Below are 23,794 nucleotides of genomic sequence, written 5' to 3' on the forward strand. Positions count from 1 at the left end.
AAAAAAAAATAAATAAATAAAATTCAAAATAAAATAAAACAAAATTTATGTAATGTAAAACTATTGTATTTATATTTAGGTCTTTCCAATGTACATTTAGAAAAGTTTTAATGTGAATTTTCATTAAAAACAAGTGAGTTATCCTCATTGAGCCATGATCTATGAGAATTAAAGAACACAAAAGGCGAGAGAGCTTGGTTTTGAGCTGAACAGAGAGGTTACCATCTGTGTAATGCTACAATAGAAATCAACATTACTCTGTAGTTGAAATCACTGCATGGATTCAAAATCACTTTCAAAATCCATTGTCTGTGAACACACTTCATTTTTGCATGCACAAATGCCGGTTGAAACTGTACTATGCAAAGAGGAGACCACTTATAAACATGATCCAGACGAGTTGGCAACTTCTATTGGCCTCAGCCTTATTAAGTTGGACTGAGGTAAAGTGAAAACTGTCCTTTGGTCTGATGAACCAAAATCACACTCCACTCTAGACTCTTTTACTTTATAGGGCTTACTAACTGGAAAACACAAGAACATTTAAAAAAGCATTTCAACCTCCTACCCTGAGTGTGACATCAGAGGACAATGGCAGCAAATAGAATTAATTGAGGGCCTTTTTTTGCATGTTTATCACTAATGCAGATAAATATTTTGTAGATATTTGATTGTGGCATGGAGTAAGTGTGCTTACTTGCCATTTTTTTATGTTTTAGTTAACGAGATTGATTCAAACATAGATAATTCCTCATTGATGTAACTCTGTCTACCTGTAGAAAAAGTACCGGGACTTCCGTCTTCAGGGTGTCCTTGACTCCACCCTCAACAGTAAGATGTACGACACGGTGCGTAACAGGCTGACTTTGGAAGAGGCCACTGCTTCAGTGAGGGAAGGAGGCATGCAGGGCATCTCAATGAAGGACAGCGATGAGGAGGATGAAGATGATGACTAGAGCCCCGTACACTGATCCACCCTCACCCTGACTCCCCTTTCACACTTTTGACTTTAGCCTGGTTACCGATGCATGTACCAACTCAGATAGCCACTCTAGGACCTCTTTGTCAGCTCTAAATGCCTATGAAGGAATTATTAACTATAAAAATAGTACTTACGCTGAGGAAAATCTAAATAAAAATGTTTAAAAAATAACCATGATTGGCAGTTTAGCTGTGTCATGATAAAGATAGCACCTATCTTTGATTCATTCATTTCTAAATTCATTTCTGTGTTACTAAGCAATATGGAGAACCATTTGTTTGACAATGTTGAGTGAGATTAAATAGGTGTGTCCCTGTCCAATGCAAACCTATATGGCGCTTCTTTGTCGTATTCTACATTCATTAATGGTACATTGTTGTGATGATGAGTGTGTGGACCCTTTTCTTTGTCTTGTCTGTTTTTAAGTGAATGCCAACTGCTTCAAATGGAAAAGAAACCTCTGTATTTGTTTACGGCTGTTACAGAAACACTGTTGTCTACTCACTGTTCTGAACATCGGCAGTAAGTCTAGACCTGCATTTTTATCATGTGTCAATGCTATGTGATCTTATCTCAATTACTAATTAGGAATCTTGAACTTCAACGAGTGGGTATTCTAGAGATGCAATATTCTCATAGCTCCATTTTGATAACTTGGGAGATTCTATTTTTATTTCAACATTAAAAGGCCTTGAAACAGGTTCTATTTTAATTGAGTTGCACTTTTACAGAGAAAAGAGCAAAAATAGTTTTTTTTATTAAAAAAAAAAAGTTGGTCCGTCTTTGTTCTGTACTTGTCTAGAATGAGATGTCTGGCATTTGTTTGGGTCTCACTGTTGTTTTGTATATATTCTATAAATATATATATAAATATAAAATGCTGTACATTGCATTCTGAGCCATCGCTGCATGCCTGTGGGTTCCCACCCTCCCCAAATGCTTTCTGTTTTCTGTGTGAATTAGCTGGTGGATTCATTCTTGCTTTTGCCTTATGAAAGCCAACAGTTGTAATATGCAAGAGCTGTGGCCTCAAAATAAAAATTACTGTACATGTGCATCCTCTGTCCTGTTTACTGTATGATACACATATAACAAGTTGGAATTACAGGCTTAATTATGTGTGATAGTGGTCAAAATTAGCTTGTATTAAAATATAATTTTTTGGATTAATATATCAGATGTAGACATAGTAATGTTTAACACAACTTTAAATTAGGTTAAATATGACCCACACATTCAGAGTTTTAAATATAGCCAAGTACCACAACTATAGACTGTATAAAATATGGACGTAGTATCCGTGATGTCACCCATCTGTTTCCGAAGCGCTGTTTTGAGAGCAATCGTCTGTGGCAGCCATATTGCTGCTGTCAAGCGATTGTGACGTAAAGAGGCGGGCTTTGAGCCTCCTAGCCAACAGCTACAGTGTCTCCGCCTGTCAATCAAGTCACCTGTGCCTCTCATTGGAAGATTCGTAATCTCAATATCTTCAAAATTGCCGCCTTAGAAAAAAATTCACCCCCCGTACAGTGTGTGCCAATTGAGAAATTAGCTATCCAGACTACACTCATGTTTTGTACCAGGCTGTAAACATGTTTATTTCTGCTGTAAAGATCGTCTTTTTTGAATTGGTGTGTATGTGGTTTCCGTTACTTCCGGAGTAAGCCTCAAACGGATTTCCAGTGAGAGTCATCAGTTGATTGATAAGATAACTGCAAACAACATATACCAAAAGCTTATTCAGCATATTTTAAATGGTGACAAAACTGAATCCAATTTGTTGGACACATACAGTGGGGCAAAAAAGTATTTAGTCAGCCCCTGATTTTGCAAGTTCTCCCACTTAGAAAGATGAGAGAGGTCTGTGGTTTTCATCAGAGGTACACTTCAACTATGAGAGACAAAATGAGAAAAAAAATCCAGGAAATCACATTGTAGCATTTTTAAAGAATTTTTTTGTAAATTATGGTGGAAAATAAGTATTTGGTCAATAACAAAAGTTCAACTCAATACTTTGTAACATAACCTTTGTTGGCAATGACAGAGGTCAAACGTTTCCTGTAAGTCTTCACCAGGTTTGCACACACTGCGGTTATTTCTGCCCATTCCTCCATGCAGATCTCCTCTAGAGCAGTGATGTTTTGGGGCTGTCGCTGGGCAACACGGACTTTCAACTCCCTCCACAAATTTTCTATGGGGTTGAGGTCTGGAGACTGGCTAGGCCACTCCAGGACCTTGAAATGCTTTTTACGGAGCCACTCCTTCGTTGCCCGAGCAGTGTGTTTGGGATCATTGTCATGCTGGAAGACCCAGCCACGTTCCATCTGCAATGCTCTTACTGATGAAAGGAGGTTTTGGCTTAAAATCTCACGATACATGGCCCCGTTCATTCTTCCCTTAACACGGATCAGTCGTCCTGTCCACTTTGCAGAAAAACAGCCCCAAAGCACAAGGTTTCCACCCCCATGCTTAACAGTAGGTATGGTGTTCTTGGGATGCAACTCAGCATTCTTCTTCCTCCAAACACGACGAGTTGATTTTTTACCAAAAAGTTCTATTTTGGTTTCATCTGACCACATGATATTCTCCCAATCCTCTTCTGGATCATCCATATGCTCTCTGGCAAACTTCAGACGGGCCTGGACATGTACTGGCTTAAACAGGGGGACACGCCTGGCGCTGCAGGATTTGAGTCCCTCTTGGCGTAGTGTGTTACTGATGGTAGCCTTTGTTACTTTGGTCCCAGCTCTCTGCAGGTCATTCATCAGGTCCCTCCGTGTATTTCTGGGAATTTTGCTCACCGTTATCATGATCATTTTGACCCCACGGGATGAGATCTTGCGTGGGGCCCCAGATCCAGGGAGATTATCAATGGTCTTGTATGTCTTCCATTTTCTTACAATTGCTCCCACAGTTGATTTATTCACACCAACCTGCTTGCCTATTGTAGATTCACTCTTCCCAGCCTGGTGCAGGTCCACAATTTTCTTCCTGGTGTCCTTCGACAGCTCTTTGGTCTTTGCCATGGTTGAGTTTGGAGTCTGACTGTTTGAGACTGTGGACAGGTGTCTTTTATACAGATAACGAGTTCAAACAGGTGCCATTAATACAGGTAATAAGTGGAGGACAGAAGAGCTTTTTAAAGAAGTTACAGGTCTGTGAGAGCCGGAAATCTTGCTTTTTTGTGGGTGACCAAATACTTATTTTCCACCATAATTTACAAAAAAATTCTTTAAAAATGCTACAATGTGATTTCCTGGATTTTTTTTCTCATTTTGTCTCTCATAGTTGAAGTGTATGTCTGATGAAAATTACAGACCTCTCTTATCTTTCTAAGTGGGAGAACTTGCAAAATCGGTGGCTGACTAAATACTTTTTTGCCCCACTGTAAACATACCACTGTGAACATATTTGCTCACAGCAAACTCGCTGTCCCCATGACAACTACGGGAGTTAGCCTACTTCAACATTTCGTGTTTCAACTATAGACAAAAAAAAATGGGCAGCACCGCTCCACCTTTTCCCATTGAATGATTTTGAAGCCAAAATATCCCATTCCAGAACGCTGCCATTTAAAAAAAAAAAAATCTGCAGCCAGAGTCTGCACAGTATGGAATTTGTGTGTTTCCACGGTAACAAGCTCCACCCTACAGCATACCATCACAAGACCCTATGGAGTGTCCCTCTAAGCCAGCTGTCAATCAACGTGAATCCGGAAGTAAAACCTTGTTTTTTAAACTCTAATAACTAACGAAAAAGAATCGTTTCAGAAAAAAGAAGCCTTGAACACAAAACAGTCAAATAATAACCATACATCACCACAGCATAAGGATGTGAGAAACATTCGTACGACGTGTATTTATTTTTTAAAGTTTGACTGCAGCCCCATTCAAATGAATGGGGGAGATGGAGTTTTTGACCTATACTGCAGCCAGCCACCAGGGGGAGCAGTTTCTGTGGAAGCCTCGCTTCCAGCTGAGTGAGAGGACGTCCATTTTTTTTTAACAGTCTATGGTTTCAACTACTTTGTACTCTTACTTACTACACTACAATTCTACCAGGACAAAGTTGTTTTTTCTTCCACATTCTGTCACCACAAGTGACATTACAGATTTTAAAAACAAGAAGTGTTCGCATACTACCTCAAAAGATACCGCTGGTTACGTTTCATATGGACATAGCTTCTTGTTGACAAGCTAGTAGCTACATAATATATCCCAATAAATCTCAAGCTAACATTCTAAACTAATGATAGTATCGTACCATGGGCCATTCTACAAAATACACACTTCACATTTTAATACTTTAGGGTCATTTTGCTGCCCATGCTTCCAAGGAAAACATTTGACGGCAGAAAATAACATTTAATAATTGTATCTTCATTGTGTTTCCACTTTTATTTGAAAGATAATTTTCCAGTAGCTGCTGTGTTGTGACACTCCAACAACAGAGGGCAAAGGATGAACAGGATTCTTCTTTGTTTTCATGCTTTCAGCTTCAGTCAAAACTCCTCCATCAGTAATTCCATGTAATACAAGGATGCTGTGCACCCAAACCCAAACTTTATTTAATATATATCAATACAATTACCTATTAAATAACACTATTACACTAGAGATATTGTATATGACAGCATCATAGGATACATGGCTATGATACTATCATATAAACATGATATGATGGACAAAACCATTTCTTCATTTATTTAAGTTACAAAATAGACTGAACTACCAACCTGGCTGAAATGCACTAAGGCTGACATACTGGATCCCTGGACCAAAGAGCTAATTTCAGGTAAATCTTGTTTCAATGACAGTATGGTCCCCACAGGTGCGGTTACAACTAAGGGGGATTTTTTGTGGGTATCTTGGTAATACATTTCCCACACAAAAAATTACAATCTGTTTCAGGGGCACTATACAAACCAAATCTTTGTATAAAAAATATACACTTCTGTGATCACAAAGGTTACATTAAAGTCAAAAGCCATTTTGTTTTTGAAGTTCATGTGTTCAGCGACAGCACTCGTGTTTTCACTGAGCATAGAAATATCAAACAGAGATCACTTGCATTCATTCAAAAGAAAAACAAATGTTCCTAAAAAGGGTTAAGTTGCAGAACAGAGTGATCAGAAATCTGGACTTTTCTCCAAATGTTGGAGAGTTTTCTCTGAAGTCAGCGAACTCCCCTCTGTCAGAGAGGCGACAGAGAAATTAAGTTTCAGGACACACAAAAATCAATCAGGAAAATAAAAGATGTTTGGAAAGGGCTTATAATTGATAGCCATAAAATAGTACTGAAACAGACCATTGGCCAAAATAAAACACATTTTGCAGTCTGCAATTTGAATCCTATTTTCTATGGTGAGGAAAGCCTTGTGTACTCGCATATTTTATCCTGAGGTTAAATCAGAAACATGCCGTCACTGGCAATCTGTACGGATTTTACACCGTTGTAAAACTCTAGGTGATTAAATATTTTTTTCAGGACAAGAACCACTGACATGTTACAAACTGGAACCACATCTTTGGTTACAAATAAAGCATCAACACCCCAAAAAGAAAGTACAGCATCTACAGGAAGTATTCAACTCTTTTGGATTCCTTCAGGTCTTAGTCATTTACAACTCTGACTCACAGTGGATGTATTTAAGATACAGTTTTATAGTGATCAACAAGAGTATTTATAGTGAAAATAAAAGCGGATAAGAGTAGCAAATAGAGAAGAAAGAGACACTGATTGCACTAGTATTCATCATTTTAATATAACACGTTAATATCAGTTCTGAAAGTAGCTCAATGAGTTGGACGGAGATCACGCCTGGACTCCAGGTTTTGAGTAAATATAAATATAAATTAATATTCTTGGCAAGAATCGTATTGATCATAGGGAGAAGATGAGAACATTTCCAAGGCACTAGATATCCCTTGTATCATACTAAACTTTGAAAGGGTATAGTACAGTTCTAAAACCTGCCTGGAGCAACTCATGCTCAGAAACTGTGAGCGTTCAGAGGGAGGGCGAGAGCGAGGGTGAGACCAAAGAGAGGCTGAGGGAGTTCTGAAGAAGCTGCAGGGTGTCATGGCTTAGATTGGAGACGTTTAACCAGCTGCAAAGAACAAGCCTCTGGTGGGAAAAGGAAGTCATGTAAGGAGAATCTGTGATATAGCTGAAAGTGTTATGGTCATATCATCCTAAAATTCTTCCTCGGAGGAGGCTGGTTCCTCTGAATTTAGAGTAAAGCCTGAGCTGCAGAGGACTATCTTTAAAAGTAGACTTTTAATGTCCTGGAGTGGACATAGGACTAAATAGGCGGCAAGACTTTGTTTTCTACTGCCAGTCCTCATTAAACTCTAATAAAGCAACTTAGAAATACTGCAAACCTCTCTGGGTGTGCAAAGCTTCCCACCTGGAATAACAATGCTGGATGCCAAAGGTGTTTTATCACTTAAAATGGTCTCAAAGCGAGTAAATACTTGTGCAATCAGTTTTAAGGTCTACTTGAAATTAATTTAATTTGTGTAGACTGTCAAATTAAAAGTTTCTTTATTGATGTGTCCAAAAATAAATCATAATTACATCCACTGTGATTTCAAAATGTAAATAAATATATATAACAGGAGGTTTGCATGGAGTGAATATCTCTTGTAGACATTGTCAAGTGTCATTCAGATAGACCCATTACATGTGTTAACAGCTGAGCTCCGAGGTTAAAAAAGCTGGAAAAATGGTGAAAGAGTGGAGCTCATCGATGAATCATGAAAAGACACAGAATAAAAAATAATCTTCACCATGGCCTGTGGACAAAGAGGCGAAATACTAAAGAACAAAAACATTGGCTGACTATGAAGGATACACAGTATAATATATATATATGTATATATTACAAAACAATATAACAATATAAATCCCTGTAAAAAGCAATAAAGGTTCACATTAGATGTTGTAGTACATAAAACAAAATAAGCATTAAGTACATTGTACAAGACAGCAGTGAGATATTTGGACATTAAATGACAATAATAGGCAGGTAATCATCTCTTAACGTGATTAAGGGCTTCACCCATGTGGGCGGAGCCTCAAAACAGTTTGAGGTGACAGAGTGACTCAATGCATGCTGGGCTACGTCGTGATGTGATATTCTGTTTGACACGTAATTAGAGGTGGATCGCCTGAACTCCTCCCTGGTCTTCATGCTTCAGGGTTTGTCTCAGTGCGGTCCGTTAGATCCCGGTTGTTTTGTGAAGCCGGGGGGTTTTTTTTTCACTCACTGGATTTAGGCAGTAACACTGATAGTATAGTGCAAACTGGACAGAGCTGCTTTTTCCTCACGTCAACTTAAAACAGGTGCAAACGCTCAGCAGGATAACAAATAAGACAAGAAAATAAAGGACAAAAACATAAATATCAAAAAACGTTTATCAGTATAAAAGTAATAAGGTTATTCATTTAATCAATAGTCTGGCAAAAAAGGCCTCAGAAAAGTTTCTCGAGTTTTTTTTTTTACAAATTAAGTGCCTGTGAGAAAGTCCTCAGACGAGCGACTCCATGCTCTCTGCAGGGTCCGACTCATCTGCGATCACCACCACCCCGTTAGTGTCCATGTGCATGGGGCTCAGGCCGCACTCTCTGTTACTGACCAGGCTGAGCATGGCTTTGTAAAGGTACTGGTACTGCTCCTAGATATAAAACAAACAACAGGTTGCAATCAAGGACTTATTATTTGCTTACAAACCAGCATTTATAGGCTCAAGAACAGGATGTTTTAAACTCTATTAACACAATGAAACTAATGACAAATGTGAAATTGATGCTTGTGGTGTATGGTGAAGGAAAAGGGCAAACGTCATTGTACTACTATGCTCAGAACTATGAAAAAGCTTCTGCTGTTTGTTCAGTTGTGTATACTAAGTTTTCATTCACCTCTATCAGACAACAATGCTCCTTGAAAAAGCTGCGCTAAATATCAGATTGACAGACTTATCAAGTGACCAGCGAACAAAGCAGTTGAGCATTTAGCAGCTGCAGCCTCAGATATTTCAGTCAGGAGGTGATAGAAACAGAACACAGAGCTGAATAACAATCGACAGGTGGAAGAAAAACACAACTCCAGATGAATGCTTAAATTTCCCGGTGTCTGCTGGTTAAAGAGTGGGCTTGTTTGCCAACACGGCAGCTATCAAAATATTATCTAGCTCTGTTTGTTGTGTGTCTGACAGTTTGTTGTGATGTTTTTCTGCCCCTAGATGACAGAAAATTGATCAGTGCAACTTAAAATGTTTATTTGGAGAGAATTATAGAATTGAAATCGTCTGCCACAGCAGAACAGATGTTTACAAGACACTGACTTGTTTTCACCAAACAAAGCAGTTATGGGGAACATGTTTGCAAACAAATATCTCAACCCAGCCAGAAAATACAGCGGGTAAAGAAATGTTATTTTGGAGTCTGATTTGTGCCCACCTGACAAATTTAAATTCACTCTTGGCTCAGTTTTGGTCTCTACCAACTCCTTAAATGTGACTGCTAACTGCTAACCGTGCCTGTTGTGCCTGTAAGGCATTGTTTTTGTTTGTATTTTGGCTGAAAACAGCTTCCTGTTTGATGAGACAAGTGAGTATAAATTAATAGTAAAGATGCGTTAAACAAACCCAACCAAAACCAGATTGACAGACTCTCAAACATCCCTCAGAGCTGAGAGAAACATAAGAGTCTGTTTAAATATTTCTGTTTGTATTTGACTGAAAGTGAACTCACTATATCAGTGAAGACACCCGGCCTCATGAGATTGATCATCTTCGCCACCTGGTAGATGTCGACGACGCCCTCGTTCTCCAGCTGCTGGGACAGAGTGGTGAGCGCACAGAGCATGCCGGCTGACACGGCTCCATACCTGAGAAGAATTAGACAGAATAAGCTCTGTGAGACATTTTTTTTATTTTATTTATTTGTATTTATTATTTAAAAGGACCATGCATATTAATTAACACTTCTGTAAATATGCCAGTGAGACATCTGTCCATCCAAATGAACCTACTCTACGGGTGTTTTATCAATAGTATTTTATCCCACCTTTGAAAACCTCTGACTCCATCACAACTTGAGTGTAAGATTTTTTATTTCCTACTTTTAGTTTGGATTTTGCTCATTTTCACTAAATACAGAGTGAAAGTAACTAACATGTACCCCCATGCGCCACCATTAAACATATGTAAGATATTGGGCGCTGGTGGCCTAGTGGTCTAAGCGCCCCACAGACAGAGGCTACAGTCCTCGTTGCTGAGGTCGCCGGTTCGATTCCCAGCCGGTCGACCATCTCCTGCATTTCATTCCCCTCTCTCTACTACCCGCATTTCCTGTCTCTCTTCAGCTGTCCTATAAAATGAAAGGCAAAAAGGCCAAAAAATATAACTTAAAAAAATAAACAAAAAAACATATGTATGATTCATGAAGTGTTTCCCAGCCTGGACTTATATTATAAGACTATTAGGCTGGCTGATTTTAATAGTAATAGCAGCTGAGGTACTGATGTCAGAGAGGTCTGCGGGACAATCTTCAGCTGGGAACAACAGGGAAAGTTGTTATTGTTGTATAGTTGCTTGGTTACTAAGAGACATCAGAGTGGTATTTTATTTATCTTGGTGGTGACCTGCAGATTCGTAGTGCTGGCAGACACCAAAGGACATCACAGCACAGGCCACAGAGAGTTCTCATATTTTAGAGGCTTTTTCCTTTTGCACTTGTCAAAAAATTCAAGTGCAAGAGGAAAACAAATCAGATTAACGTCCGTGGACTTTTTTTTTTTTACCACTTCTCAACCTTTAAAAATCTGACCTTTTCTTTTTGTTGCACACAGGACAATAAGAGCAATCAGCAGTATGTGATAAACACTCATTTGTGATGTCAGGTTAGGTGCGAAGGCTTCTGCGTCAGCTACTAAGACCTACGGTTTCGATTCAACACAGAAGTATAAACCAGTTTAAACCTATGAGATCTCTTCCCTATCTTACTTTGATATGTGTTGAACCTTCAAAATGTTGACAGAGGTAATAACAAGCTTACTCATCGTGCACAATGGTGGGGCCGTCTCTGGTCATGGCCTCCTCCTTGATGACGCTGATGAGCTCGAAGGCGCTGCTGAGTGGAGCGTCAGGATTGGGCCATTTAGGGCACTGAAAATGTCTCACCTCCAGAACGTAGTCGTCCTGTCACACACACACACACACACACACACACACACACACACACACACACACACACAAAATATCCCATTATAGTTGTAACACTTCTGTAGGAGAGTACACAGCACAAGCTTAGTTCAAAGCAAAGCTCCAGGTACCTGTGTGGCCTCTAGGATGAAGTCGTGGATGATGATCTGCTCCTCGTTGGAGAGGCACAGTCTGTCCTTGCTGATGAGGGTGACGGTGAATGCGATGCAGTTCATGGCCTCTTCCCGACTTGGCCAGTAAACAAACTCATCCTCAGCCTGCGCAGAAAACAACAGGTCACACAAGGTTACTTTTTATATCTAACTCTTATCCTAGTTGTTCTGATCTATCCATCATTGTACTCTTATGTTCAAGAGTTACTCACCAGTCCCTGGTTGTCAGGCAACATGACAATGATCTGAGCGTTATGGTCCCAGATCATCCGCCAGAAGTCTGTGGTGGTGTGGGGCAAAGGATGCTGGGTAATGATGAACTCATTACTCCTGAAGTAACCCTGAGGTGACAGGAGGGGAGCAGTTAGCCTCTCTTAAGCTCAGAGCTCTCATACAGATGAGTGACTGTGAGCACTGACAGACTACTGATCATTCTCCAAGAAAGTGTCATCCAGAACTGCCAAATCTGTCAATAAAGTTTTTCAAGAAAGCATGCAGAGAGAAGCCAGTCAATCACAGCGTACCATTATGTAGGATGCATTAATGTAATCTGTCCCCTTCATCCCAGGCAGAGTGGTGAGTCCGACCCGCGCTCGCTCCGCTGTGGAGAGGCACAAAGAGAGAGAGAAGCACTTTAACCCACACTTTATATCACACAGGCTGATAATGCAAACATTCATTACCCTTCTAGCTGTTGCTATAGCAACAAGTACCTCCTTTTTCGCCTGGTGGGATGCGGGGAATGCATAGAAAGATAAGCTTGTAGGATTATGGAAATAGATTCTAATTTTGGAGGATGAATTTTGTGTTATAATTTATTGACTGAAAATGTGGAATAATGTACTCTGTTAGGAAACACTTTTATGGTTGAGTCTAAAGCTCATGTAGTTCTTCGACTATAAATACACTGTTTTTACGTGCCATGTTTTTCACATACATATATCAACTCAGTATAACCCGCCCCCTCAGTGCTCCTGTATGCAGCAGCTCTACATGTTCAACATGACCTTAAAACCTCTGCTCTGTATCGGGTGTGCTGTGGAGATCATACTCACAGGGAACCACTGAGGAATTGCGGTTCTTCTCCTTGTTGCTGTCTTTGTGGGCACTGAAACACTCCACAAAGCGAGTGTTACACTGACTCAGCAGCTGAAGAGAGACAGAGAAAACACAAAGCACATAATCAGAAAAACTAATCACTTCTCAGTGGATTGAAAGATGAAAATTCAGACAGAATGTGCTTTAGCTGTGTTTGTAATGAGCGTGTGAAGCTCAGGAGGAAGTGACATTATGTGCATGCAATTATTCTCTCTCTCCTGATGTTGGAGCTTGATGAAACATTCATCAAGCGTTGCATGAGGCGGCATCAGTGACAGACATGACTTCATTACAGCCAACATCACAGGCTCTACATCTATTCCCGTCGGGATCTGGGAAGCCAGCGTGCCCGTTAGCTAACCAGTTTCTGATCCAAACTGGCCCACCTGGACAACCTCACCAGTGGTGAGGTTGCAGATGGTGACAGCTCGTCTAAGCGGACCGGTCACACTGCCAGAAGGTTCACTCACCCTGAACTGCTTCTCCAGGTTGGTGCGGCCAACAGAATTGGGTGTGAGGATGCTGTTGACGTAACTGTGCAGCTGCCAGGCGGGCACCTCCGTCTCTCTGCTCAGGATGTCCTCCATCAGAGCATCGTGGATGAAAACATACTGCTCCTATAGAGACAGTGATAATAATGTGTTATTGTAAGGGAGAATATGATCAGAATAAACACACAGACAAAATGAGAAAAATATGAAATGGAAATCATCCCCTTCAAATCTTTAAACTTAGACATTTTTTATGAGATCTTATTTTCTTCCACTTTTTTATCACAGCCTGTCAGCTGTTTGGCTGACAGACAAAGACTGCTATGAGAGGTGGCCTTATAAAAAAAAGGTTGGCCTGTGGGAACCATTGTGCTGTGAAATAAAAATAGATGTTCAAGAAAAGATCTGAAATCAGTGGGAGGAGAGAAGCTCAGTTTGATTATCCATGCAAGTGTAGCAGCACTGCAGAGTTCAATTCCTTTGTTACACGTGAAAGCTAGTCATCTAAGTGTTTCCTCACATAAAAAACATCATGCATTAAAGCTGTCCTTAAATATCACTATTGACGATAACCGTTTAAAAAAAAGAAAAACATTGGTATTGGTCATTTATTGGTTCATAGTGGGGGGCAGTAGTGGTCCTTTATGTTAGTTGCTACCTGCCATAAAACAGAGGAAGAAGAAGAAGAAGCAGCTGTTTTATAACCAGATAAACTCCTCACATGAGCTTTAAGTTTGAAGCAGGAAGCTGTCTTTAGACACACTTGGCCAAGTTGGAATGTAGCAGTAAAAATGTTCACACTCCATTGGTTGCAGAATCAAACACATCCCTGTGATCTATGAACTGCCTGGACTTAATCTGGCATCAGATATCTATATCATCTTACATACGTACATTATGCTGAGAGTTTACACTGTATGTGTCCTTTACCTGAGCTTTAAGTTCACTGATTGATCTCACGCCAATCTTTGATTATATTTGACCTTTGGATACGAAAGCATGCAGACATTTCACGGCATAAAGACACTATTCAAAGTTCCTCACCTCGGTCTGAACTAGGTAGTTGCGTTGTGTGCGGATGTGTTTGAGAAAATCCAGGACGCTAACTGTGCTTTTGTCCTTGATCTGTTGCAGCATGCTGTCAATGACGATGTAAGTTCCTGTGCGCCCGACCCCGGCACTGAGGAGCAGAGCACAAAGCAATATGAGCAGAATGCAGGCCCATAGAGGGAGCTGTAAACCCAATCAGCATATATATGAGACTCCAGCACCCATCGGTTACGTAATTATTTAGCCCTGGAGCTCTGCAATAAGAGCCGTAGTACCTGCAGTGCACCAGGACGGGGCCCATGTCTGCAGTGCGAGCTGTTGAGGAGCGTTTGATGAAGGTGAGGACAGGGAGGGTGTACTCTGGGACTCCCATGTCAGGCCACTGAGTGTAGTGAAACTGCACCACGATGCGCTCATTTATCTTTCCTTTCGGGTTCCCCTTCTGACCCTAAAATATGAAAGAGGAGGTGTGACTGCTGAGAATACAATGCAGGGACTCCATTCCAAGTCTTTATTAGCTAATACATCAGATGTTGATGCTGCTACCCAGTTTAGCAAAGAGCTAGCTTAAAACGTATTTAGAGTAAACAAGGACTTGAAAAACTTCACACTTAAACTGGGGTAAAATGATTACTTCTAGCTGGGGCAAAGAGATCAAGGTTTAAAAAGTGGAACTTAATCCAAGCAACCAATGATAGAGAGGATTTGCAATCAAGAGCTAACTCTCACTTACCTTCTTAACTTTAGTGTTCCTTATAAGGAACCGCCGTAGTGTGTAGCAAGCGTGCACTTTGGTGCTTTTCAGCGTGACCACAATGTTCCCATACTGCTCGCTGTTCTCCATGGGCCAGTACTGGTCACATTTTCTCTGCAGGACACAAGGATAAATGATAAATGTAGAAGAATAAAAGAAAGATAACTTTGTTTCAGATGTGGTTTGAGTATGATTGTGATGAACGTACTCTTCCTTTCTCCACCAGGTTTGTGATCATGACGATGATTCCAGTGTTCTGCTCCCACACCATCCTCCAGAAGTCCTCGAACGTGGACTTGAGAGGACCCTGAGCAGCTATGTATGCTCTGGGACAGTTGTAGCCCTGAGAAAGAGGGAAATATATGCTGTCAGGATTCAGTCAATGTTGTAGAAAACTACCCAGAACCTGTAATGAGGCTGGTGTGACTGCTTTACTGACGCAGTCTTTAAGCCGACAGATTTATAATTATTTATGCAGTCATCAAATTTTTATATGTTGAAACAGTTTTATGATTGTTTTCTAGCATTCATATCTTAAGCAAGTAAGTCAGCATGAGTCTGGCACTATTACTGCTGCATTTAGATCCATGTAAGTTATCTTCATAACATTTTTAACACAAAACGAAACCACGACTGGCATGAAACATAAAAAGAAAAGGGAAATGTTTGATTGAACTCACATCCACATAGTTGGCATTAATGTAGTCTGAATGTTTGGCGTCCTTCCCTGCCAGAGCTCGTAGTTTCACCCTGCTGTGGTCATCTAAGGAGCACATTCATTTATTTATGTATATATTATAAAAGAGGATAAAAACGTGCTATGAAAAACCAGCATTAATCCCCACAGCGGGAGATGTCTTAATCAGATTAAACGGCTGACTCACAGGCCACGATGTTAATGTATCTGTTTTTGTGCTTGTTGTCAGGATGATTGGAATGTTCTGCGGTGATTTTCAGGTCTGCTGTGGAGCGTTGGACCTCCTGCAGAGACACAGAATAGAAAGATTGATTTTATTGAAAAAGAAGAGACAATATCATGTTTTTTTTCTGTCTAAGGAAGCAATGTGCACTTAAAGTGATCCTGCTGTAGTGACTACGTTTATTTGTAAGTGAATCTCCTTAGGGTTTTTTTTTGTGTGATACAATTTTCCTTTAAAAAGACCTCCAAAGCAAAACCTGCAGCACCAAAACCGTACCCTAAAACACAACAATTATTTCCAACACGGCTTTTGAAAATTACACACACGAGCTTCACACCAAATGACCCCAATTAGAAGGAACCTTCTGGGGATGAAGCATTTGCCTTGTTTCTTAACCTGGTTACACGCCGAATGTGTTCCCGTCCACTCGAACAACAGACAGACCTTCTCTAATTAACCTCCTCGTCTCTCTTGATCCCTCTTTCCGTCTTTCTCTCACCCATCTGTTCAGGAATGAGCACCTCTGCACAAACACATGCATAGAAACACTCTCTATCTACTGTTTAAGTTCACAGTGGAGGAGGGAAGTGAACTGTGCTGAATAGTAATCAGTACTTAACGCTACAGGAAAAAAAAGGCAAACGTATCTTTCTATACTCAGCAATCTCAGGGTTGTTTTTACATCCAGAGTGTTTGGTTTAGTTCAAACAAACTCTCATGCGGTTTGTGTTCGGTTCCGTTTGTTTGAGGCAGAGCGTGAAAGCTGTAATTGGAACTAAACGAGGAGACTAAGACCGCTTGCAAAAGAGGATCTCAGTTTGCCTCTGAAATGACTGTGATGAGGTTTGTTTGTGGTGTGAAAGAGAAATAGAACATCCATTTGATTATTATTAAAGAAGATCAGCAAAGTCAGCGCTTTTTGAAAGAAAAACTTCTATGTTTGTTTTAGAAGTCTGACAAAAAAAGGGAGTCAAAATGCATGACAGTGAAAAATCTACCCTGTTATAAAGCAATACAAATCCCCTTTTTCTCCTTTCTCTTCACCATTCGTGCCAAAGCTCATCCTCAAGATGACTCCATATTTACTCCACTTGGTTTAGCTCTAAAAAGAACATGTGATCATAAGCAGAGGAAAACATAAATGCTGCTATTTGTTTTTCTCTTCTTATTCCAATATATGAACCAGCTGAACCCATCTCTGGTGTAAAAGCACCATTTGTTAGATAGCAAAGGTCAACATTGCTTCAAAGTGAATCATCAGTAAATTGCTGATGAAAGTGTACCTCAAACTCTTCAGAAAAACCCTGCAGGTTGTTCTTGTAGAGCTCCATGATGTGTTTTACAAAGTGCTTCACTGGGATGGCCTCCATGTCATCTGCAGGAGGAGAGAGACAGAAGTTAGAAACAGTGTGCATTAGCCTGTGTTGAGTGTGTGTGTGTGTGTGTGTGTGTGTGTGTGTGTGTGTGTGTGTGGCTCATGGTTTATTATTAGAGCTTGTTCCATGTACATGGTACATGCATGTTAGTGCTGGCATCTCTCACATATGAAAACTTTATGCAGCTTTTATGCAATCAGGGAGCAAATACAGCAAATACTTTCAATATTAATCTATGCAGAATTTCACAAATTTATCAAGATGTGCTGCACAGATTTCTTGAGTCCAACCACCACCTGGGATTTTAATTGTTCACAAAGAAAAGGGACCGAAAAATAAGAAAAGATAGAGAAGGGACAGACATGTCGTGCTGTTTTACAACACTTCTCTGTTTCACAAATGCCCAGATTTAGTATTTTGAGCATTTATAAAGGGGAGCATCTGTCTCCTCTGAGCCAAATCAGCCTCAAATCACACATGAGGGATTTTTTTGATAAGGCTGGTCACCATCACACTGAGACAATAGAGCGAGGGACCCAGCTGTCATTGTTGCTGATACTGGCCAATGTCTTAACTAAAGCAGCCTGGCAGCTGGGGCCTTTAGGGCTCTTACTTGCTTCAGCAGTTACAACATAAAGGTGAGTTCTGCCTGGTAAATCAGTTCATCTATCAAAATGTCTTTCCTGTAGAAGCATCCAGGGACCTTTTTAAGTCTAACCAGTTCATTAGGATGGTTGCTGGTGATTTGGGGCTTTGGAAGCTTAACATGTATATTTAAAGAAGGCTGATTAGGGTAATTTTTTTGTTTCTGTAAGGATATAAAAGAGTGTGGAAGTATTTTCAAATGTCTGCTTCTGCAATATGAGTATCTTAAGCAAATGTAGAAGTGACATTTTTTATTTTTGAAAAAGTGAAGTATCTACAATAAGGCAGTAAGTACTTCAAATTAAAATCCCAAAAGACACTCTTATATAAGTTTCCTTTTAAAAAAAAAAATGAACAACCTCCAACATCAGCCCAATGATTCTTTAAGAAAATATTCAAGATTTCTTAGGAGGTAAAAGAAAAGAGCCACAGGAAAAAGGATATATAAGTCAAGAGGAAGATGAAATAAAGGGGTATAGGTAGAAAAAGACCAGCAATAAAAGTCTGATGAATGTAGAGTCAATTCTGGCCTCAGTTGTGCTCTTTAACTGTGATATCACAGCCTTGAAATGTCCCTGAGCTTTAAGCCACTGTGAAAGTAAAGTCTGATATCGACTAGCTGCCACAGCGCTGCTGCCTGAGACATTAAAAGGCTACAATAATCTGGTCACACAACTCCTACAGGAGGTGCTCCCAGAGTCATTTCACATGTTAATGAACAGAAACTGGGCTAATGAAGATGGTGAAGGTAAAAGAGAAAAGCATTTGAAGCTTTAATTGCAGCCTGAGGATAAGTGCAGTATCAGCCGACGTGTATTACTTCAAGTTAGTTAAGATTCCTTTGGTCAGTTGTGAGAGTTTCTCAGTACTCAAATATTTGTTTTGTTTTTTTTTGTTAAATTTCTTCTTTGTACCCACACACCGCAATCAACAAACAAAACCAATTCTTCATTATCCTCGTGATTTCAACTGTTCATCCTTTAATTAATCTATTTCACCAAAATACCTGACTTAAAGCTAACTGCTCCAGCTCTTTTTTCATTAACTTAAGCTAACTATTTGAACCAGTAGCACATTACTTTAAGCTTATTACTTGAACCAGTAACATGCTACTACAAGTTTACTATTCAAACTAATAACACATTACTGTGAGCTTACTATTTGAAACACCAACACATCACTTTAAGCTAACTAATGACACAATCTACACAACACTTTAGCTAACTTAACTCATTAGTTTAAGCTAGCATTTTTTAAGAAGACTATATGAATGACATTACTAAAAACTAACCATTTCAATAATTTACGCACAACTTTAAACTAACTATCTAAACTGTTTCCATGTTACTAAACGCAAACACTTCAATTTATTTACATATTACTTTAAGATAACATTACTGCTAACACATTACTTTAAGCTAGCATTTTTTTTAAAGAAAACTTAGTAAACTAAACAAACTGTTTTACATTATTAAAAGCAAACTATTTAACTAATTACAGACTACTTTAAGCTAACTAGCCAACTGTTTCACATTATTTTGAGCCAAAATTATTTCAAGCTAACTGTTTGAACAGTCATACCTTACTTAAAGCTACCAAGTATGACAATTTACACATTACTTTTAGCTTACATTATTTTAAGTTTACTTTTTTAACTGTTTCATGTGACAAAAAGCTAACTGAACTATTTTACATGTTACCTCTAAGACAGCCAACCTTTTCACCCAAAATTAAGCGAATTGATTCAACTGCTTACACATTACTTAAAATATGTTTTTATTATATTTTTTTCTTCAAGTTTTGCATCACTTTTAACAGTTAGAACTTCTTAGCTTGTTTGCATGCAGAAAGATACTTTTCCAATTTTTTTTAAAGGCTTGACCAACTGCAAAATGACCCAAGGATAAACAAAAAAACATAGAGGTACCATGTAGGAATGTCTGGCTCACCTGGTATAGGGATGACTGGTATATTCTCATTGGCCACCACTCGTGGAGAGCTGCTCTCCTCCACATAGAAGTGAGCTGTCTGGAAAAATCTCCTGCAGGGACACAGAGAGAGGGTAGTTGGATGCCACAGAAAAGTCTATTAGGGAGTCGTTATCCTATTGCAGACAGATCCGGTCTGTCAACATCAGCATGTAAAAAGTTTAATAGAATGACACAGGATTGGCAGGAAAGTACTAATGAAAACCCCAGAGTGGTTGGGACACAGCTGATCGCACACAGATAGAGTCTGCTCAGCTCCTGGAAACAGAAAGAGCTGCCTACTGGGAACAGGTAAACAACTCGCAGCGACTCAAAGCGCAGAGCCAAATTTAGCTCTTTATTCAAACTGAACACAACTAATCCAAACACAGATTCTCTCTACAGGGCGACACACACCACTTTCAAGAAGTCCCACTCCAACATGGGGACAACAAAATCAAATAGAAGGTAGATTTTATGAAGAAACTGGGATTGACTGCTGCCAGCTGCTGCTGCTCATACACATGTCCTCAGGTAAACTTTTTATGAAGAAGTTATTTGCCATGAAAGGAGGAAACTTTTGACATGTATCTGTCCTGTTATTTGGAGAGCTGCAATGTTGCAACCCTGTTGGACAACCCCTTAAAAGTTTTACAAGTTTTGCAAGTTTCAAAATTCACAGACAGGAATTCAGATCTTGTCAAACTAGGCTTTATAAGACCCTTCATTATAATACATAATGATTTTTAGCTTTAAAAAGTAAATAATTATTCTAGGTAAGGATTAGACAGTCAAGACAACCTTTTCTGCAACCAGTTTGACAATGAAAGCCTTTTTTCTGATTAGTAAGCTATCGAAATAGGAGAGCACAAAATATCAAATTCATACTTTTTTAAAAATGCACCCTAAAAACATGACACTCATTGCAGCTGAATAATATTTGAGGTTCTTAACACCTTTGCACATCCTCTCAGCCTCCACCCCTCCCTCCCTCTCACACACACACTCTTGCACAATATCAACTAATGAATGGATATAAGAGACCCATGTTCCAGCCCAGTGCCAGCAATCCCCAGGTTCATCCTACCTGTACTTTATGCAGAGGAGGGAGCAGATGGTTGTCATTCTTTAAGAAAGATGAAACAAAAATAAAAATGCTGCACTGCATATAAAAGATAAGGAAAGACAGGGAGAGATGGAGTGAGAGAGAAAGAAAAGGAGGGAGTGAAAACAAAAAAGGGAGGAGAGTCTCCCTTCCTGGATTGCGTCACAGCTTCCCGATCTAATGGCTCCCTGTGGGTGCAGATGTGGTGCAGCTAACTAAGCATCACCGTTGACACCTCCCCCCCGAGTCTCTCCTAAGGTCCCAAATGAATCGTTTGCTTTAGGGACTGGGATCAGGGATGGAATAAGCTTACTGAATGGATGTTGGTGATAAAAAAAACCCCTCAGTGATAGAGACATCCTGTTTAACGTCAACATCAGCATCACTAACACAAAATGTTGTTTTTTTCTCAGCTGAACATCTGTGAGTTTTTCTTCAAACACCTCAGGCCTCAGAGACTTCCAGATGTGTACTGTAACGCCAGCAATTAATTCCATTGTAGACAGCTTCATAACCTGACATTAACTGAGAGAGCTTAACAAGCCGCATAAGAAAGGGGTAATAAACCTCAAAGACCGTCCACTTATCACATATTTTTTAAAACAAACATGTCCAAATAAAAAAAGGTTGTGATATTAAGTTGTTAATGACCAAAAACATCTGTGAGAATAGAATCTCACTGGCTCTAATAGCAGAGCTGTCAACAACAAAGACTCTGCAGAGCATGAAGACTAAAGAGAGTGTGAATGGCTTGATTTCATCTTTCATCACGGTCTTTCCCCCAGGGGAAGCAGGCATTGTCTGTGAACTGTCAAGAGATGTCACAACAACAGCTGTGAGCGGCCATTTCTAATCTCAGAGCTGCCCCTGCTCCTCTACTGAAATACCACAACTCTCAGAAAGTCATTTAGACTGAAAATGTTGTTTTCAAGTCTGTTTTCTGAACATAGGTGAGAAGCTGGTAGCCTGGCTGTTATTTATAATACACTCTTATATTCACTGATACTAGAGGCCTGTGAAAATGGGCTTTAAAACTACCAAAGAAGAAGAATTCATTGTGGCATTTTAAGAAATAAAAGAGAAAAAACTCAGTGAAAAACATTATGCTAGTCAACTACACCAGACAGTAAATATGCATGGGACCAGCTGAGAAATGGTCCATTGTGCTACTTGTGACTCATTACCCACCCCCCTTGTGCCAGTGGCCTGGCCTGTGTAATTACTGGGGATCCAATAGTGTGGCTGGAAATCAGCCCAGCAAATGAAGACACAGCTGGGACCCCCTTCTGGCATTGCATGGCCCTTAGGTCTCCTGACCCTTACCCAGGTGGGCAATGGGCCTAATGTATAACGTGCAGGCTAGACAGCAGTTTAAAAACCAAGCCACGTGGCATATCCATACTAGATGTGTCTGAATGTAAAGCAGACTGGGAAACCCAGACATGCATGTAGGTGTGGCCCTTTAACTGAAAATATAAATGTTGAAACAACTGAATGGGGTTAGTGCGGGGGAAGGGCACCTTGTTCCTTTACAAAGGGAGGTATCGGTGAGGGCTTTATCTATTTTAAGATGTATCTGTATGTAAGAGTTCGTGCTGTCATGACATGCACCAAAATCAGCTGAAAAATAGTATTGGCTGATACTTGCTCTGTTGACAAATGTTTGCAAATCATTTGACATTCACCAACTGTAGTAGGCCTATATTGTATTAGATGATTATTATATGTTATTATATGTTATTATATGTTATTATGTAGTAAGCCCTGAATTTAAGCCTAGAGTGAGTTGTGTCTTTTAGAAAGAGAAAAATATCTTGTTTAACTGAAAGATAGGATAGCCCTATTTTTTTAGCAATTTTTATCTTCTTTTTATTAATTTATTTTGTATTATATTTTAGTTTTCTCTTTTTTAATGATTTTCACATTTAATTCTAACATATGACCACAGTGTATAATAATGCCTTGATGTGACCTACAAAAGCAAAAAAAGACTGTCAGCGACAAGATTGATCTTATTTATATTAATATTTGTATCATTTGTATCATATATGTATCATTGCTGTTAGGTAGGTGTCGGACATAATGAAAAAAAGGAATCACAGCTTTTGTTGACATTTTCCACTGCTTGAAAAAGCATGATGGGATTTTTTTTTGCCAGGAAAACACTACTTATGCATGTAAAGAAAAAGAACAGCCAAGAGACAGCAGGTACCACTAACTAAATCAATCAATCAACACTAACTGAAGCTCCTCTCAGGAGCTTTAAGTGAAATGAGGTATAAATTAAGGCTGCTTAGTAAATGTGTATGTCATTTGTGCTCAGGTTGTGTAATGAAGTGCTTTCTTAATTTGTGCATCCCTACATTTAACTACAGGGTGAAAACTTCTGCATTAAAGGGCTAACACATTCAGAAAAAATATCTGACAATGTCTGTATGGGGTTTAGTTCACACTGAGCTGAGTTTGACTGCATTATAATCTTTACAGCTCACCTCAATTAATAGGGCTGTCAAATTTTACAAGTTAACCCAAATTCTTTTTAACCCCACACATTTTTTTGACATGAGCACATTCTGTGATTGTGACCCTGAGCGGTCCTGTGTTACTCAAGAATTAACAAACCTCCTATGGCAGAGTTGGATAAAGAAACAAACACATGGTTCTGGTAAGGACCCAGATGCAAATTTTTAAAAACTTGAAAATCAATAACATTGTATCATATCAAATTGCTAAAGCACATCATCAAAACTGTGGAGGCCGAGGCCTTTATATCAGTCATTCCCATGGAGGGTAAGGACAGGACTGATTGTAAAGGATACAGACCTATTAGTGTCCTAAGCATAGATTATAAAATATACGCTGCCATCTTGACTAAGAGAATGGAGGTAGTGATGCTTATTGATGAGGATCAGACCGAATTTATAAAAAAACAGACAAACACATGACAATATAAAAAGAGCACTGCGCATTATTGAGCAGATTAATGAGAGGAAAATTAGTTCTATTATCCTTAGTTTAGATGCTG

At 39.5% G+C, this 23,794-nt stretch overlaps 2 protein-coding genes across 3 annotated transcripts in view; one reads left to right on the forward strand and one right to left on the reverse strand.

The window, feature by feature from the left end:
* The window catches only part of cadpsb (Ca2+-dependent activator protein for secretion b), an 80,340-nt gene extending 78,303 nt beyond the window's left edge, over positions 1–2,037 (forward strand). The window contains exon 29 of one of the 2 annotated variants that reach the window (XM_034698195.1): positions 780–2,037. In XM_034698195.1, coding sequence (XP_034554086.1) covers positions 780–956 — 177 coding nt within the window. In that variant the 3' untranslated portion in view covers positions 957–2,037. The remainder of the gene's footprint in view (positions 1–779) is intronic. The other variant, XM_034698203.1, reaches the window with a different exon arrangement.
* Positions 2,038–5,511: 3,474 nt separating this feature from the next.
* ca16b (carbonic anhydrase XVI b) overlaps positions 5,512–23,794 on the reverse strand; it is a 154,978-nt gene continuing 136,695 nt past the window's right edge. Inside the window, exons 14-29 of the mRNA XM_034680956.1 lie at positions 19,647–19,738; positions 16,960–17,051; positions 15,641–15,737; positions 15,437–15,519; positions 14,965–15,099; positions 14,736–14,870; positions 14,278–14,450; positions 13,997–14,132; positions 12,932–13,078; positions 12,419–12,512; positions 11,888–11,964; positions 11,576–11,704; positions 11,322–11,468; positions 11,045–11,187; positions 9,740–9,875; positions 5,512–8,661 (exon numbers count right to left, since the gene is read on the reverse strand). Coding sequence (XP_034536847.1) covers positions 8,515–8,661; positions 9,740–9,875; positions 11,045–11,187; positions 11,322–11,468; positions 11,576–11,704; positions 11,888–11,964; positions 12,419–12,512; positions 12,932–13,078; positions 13,997–14,132; positions 14,278–14,450; positions 14,736–14,870; positions 14,965–15,099; positions 15,437–15,519; positions 15,641–15,737; positions 16,960–17,051; positions 19,647–19,738 — 1,963 coding nt within the window. The 3' untranslated portion in view covers positions 5,512–8,514. The remainder of the gene's footprint in view (positions 8,662–9,739; positions 9,876–11,044; positions 11,188–11,321; positions 11,469–11,575; positions 11,705–11,887; positions 11,965–12,418; positions 12,513–12,931; positions 13,079–13,996; positions 14,133–14,277; positions 14,451–14,735; positions 14,871–14,964; positions 15,100–15,436; positions 15,520–15,640; positions 15,738–16,959; positions 17,052–19,646; positions 19,739–23,794) is intronic.

The sequence above is a fragment of the Notolabrus celidotus genome, chromosome 1 (assembly GCF_009762535.1).
Source record: "Notolabrus celidotus isolate fNotCel1 chromosome 1, fNotCel1.pri, whole genome shotgun sequence".
Taxonomy (NCBI): domain Eukaryota; kingdom Metazoa; phylum Chordata; class Actinopteri; order Labriformes; family Labridae; genus Notolabrus; species Notolabrus celidotus.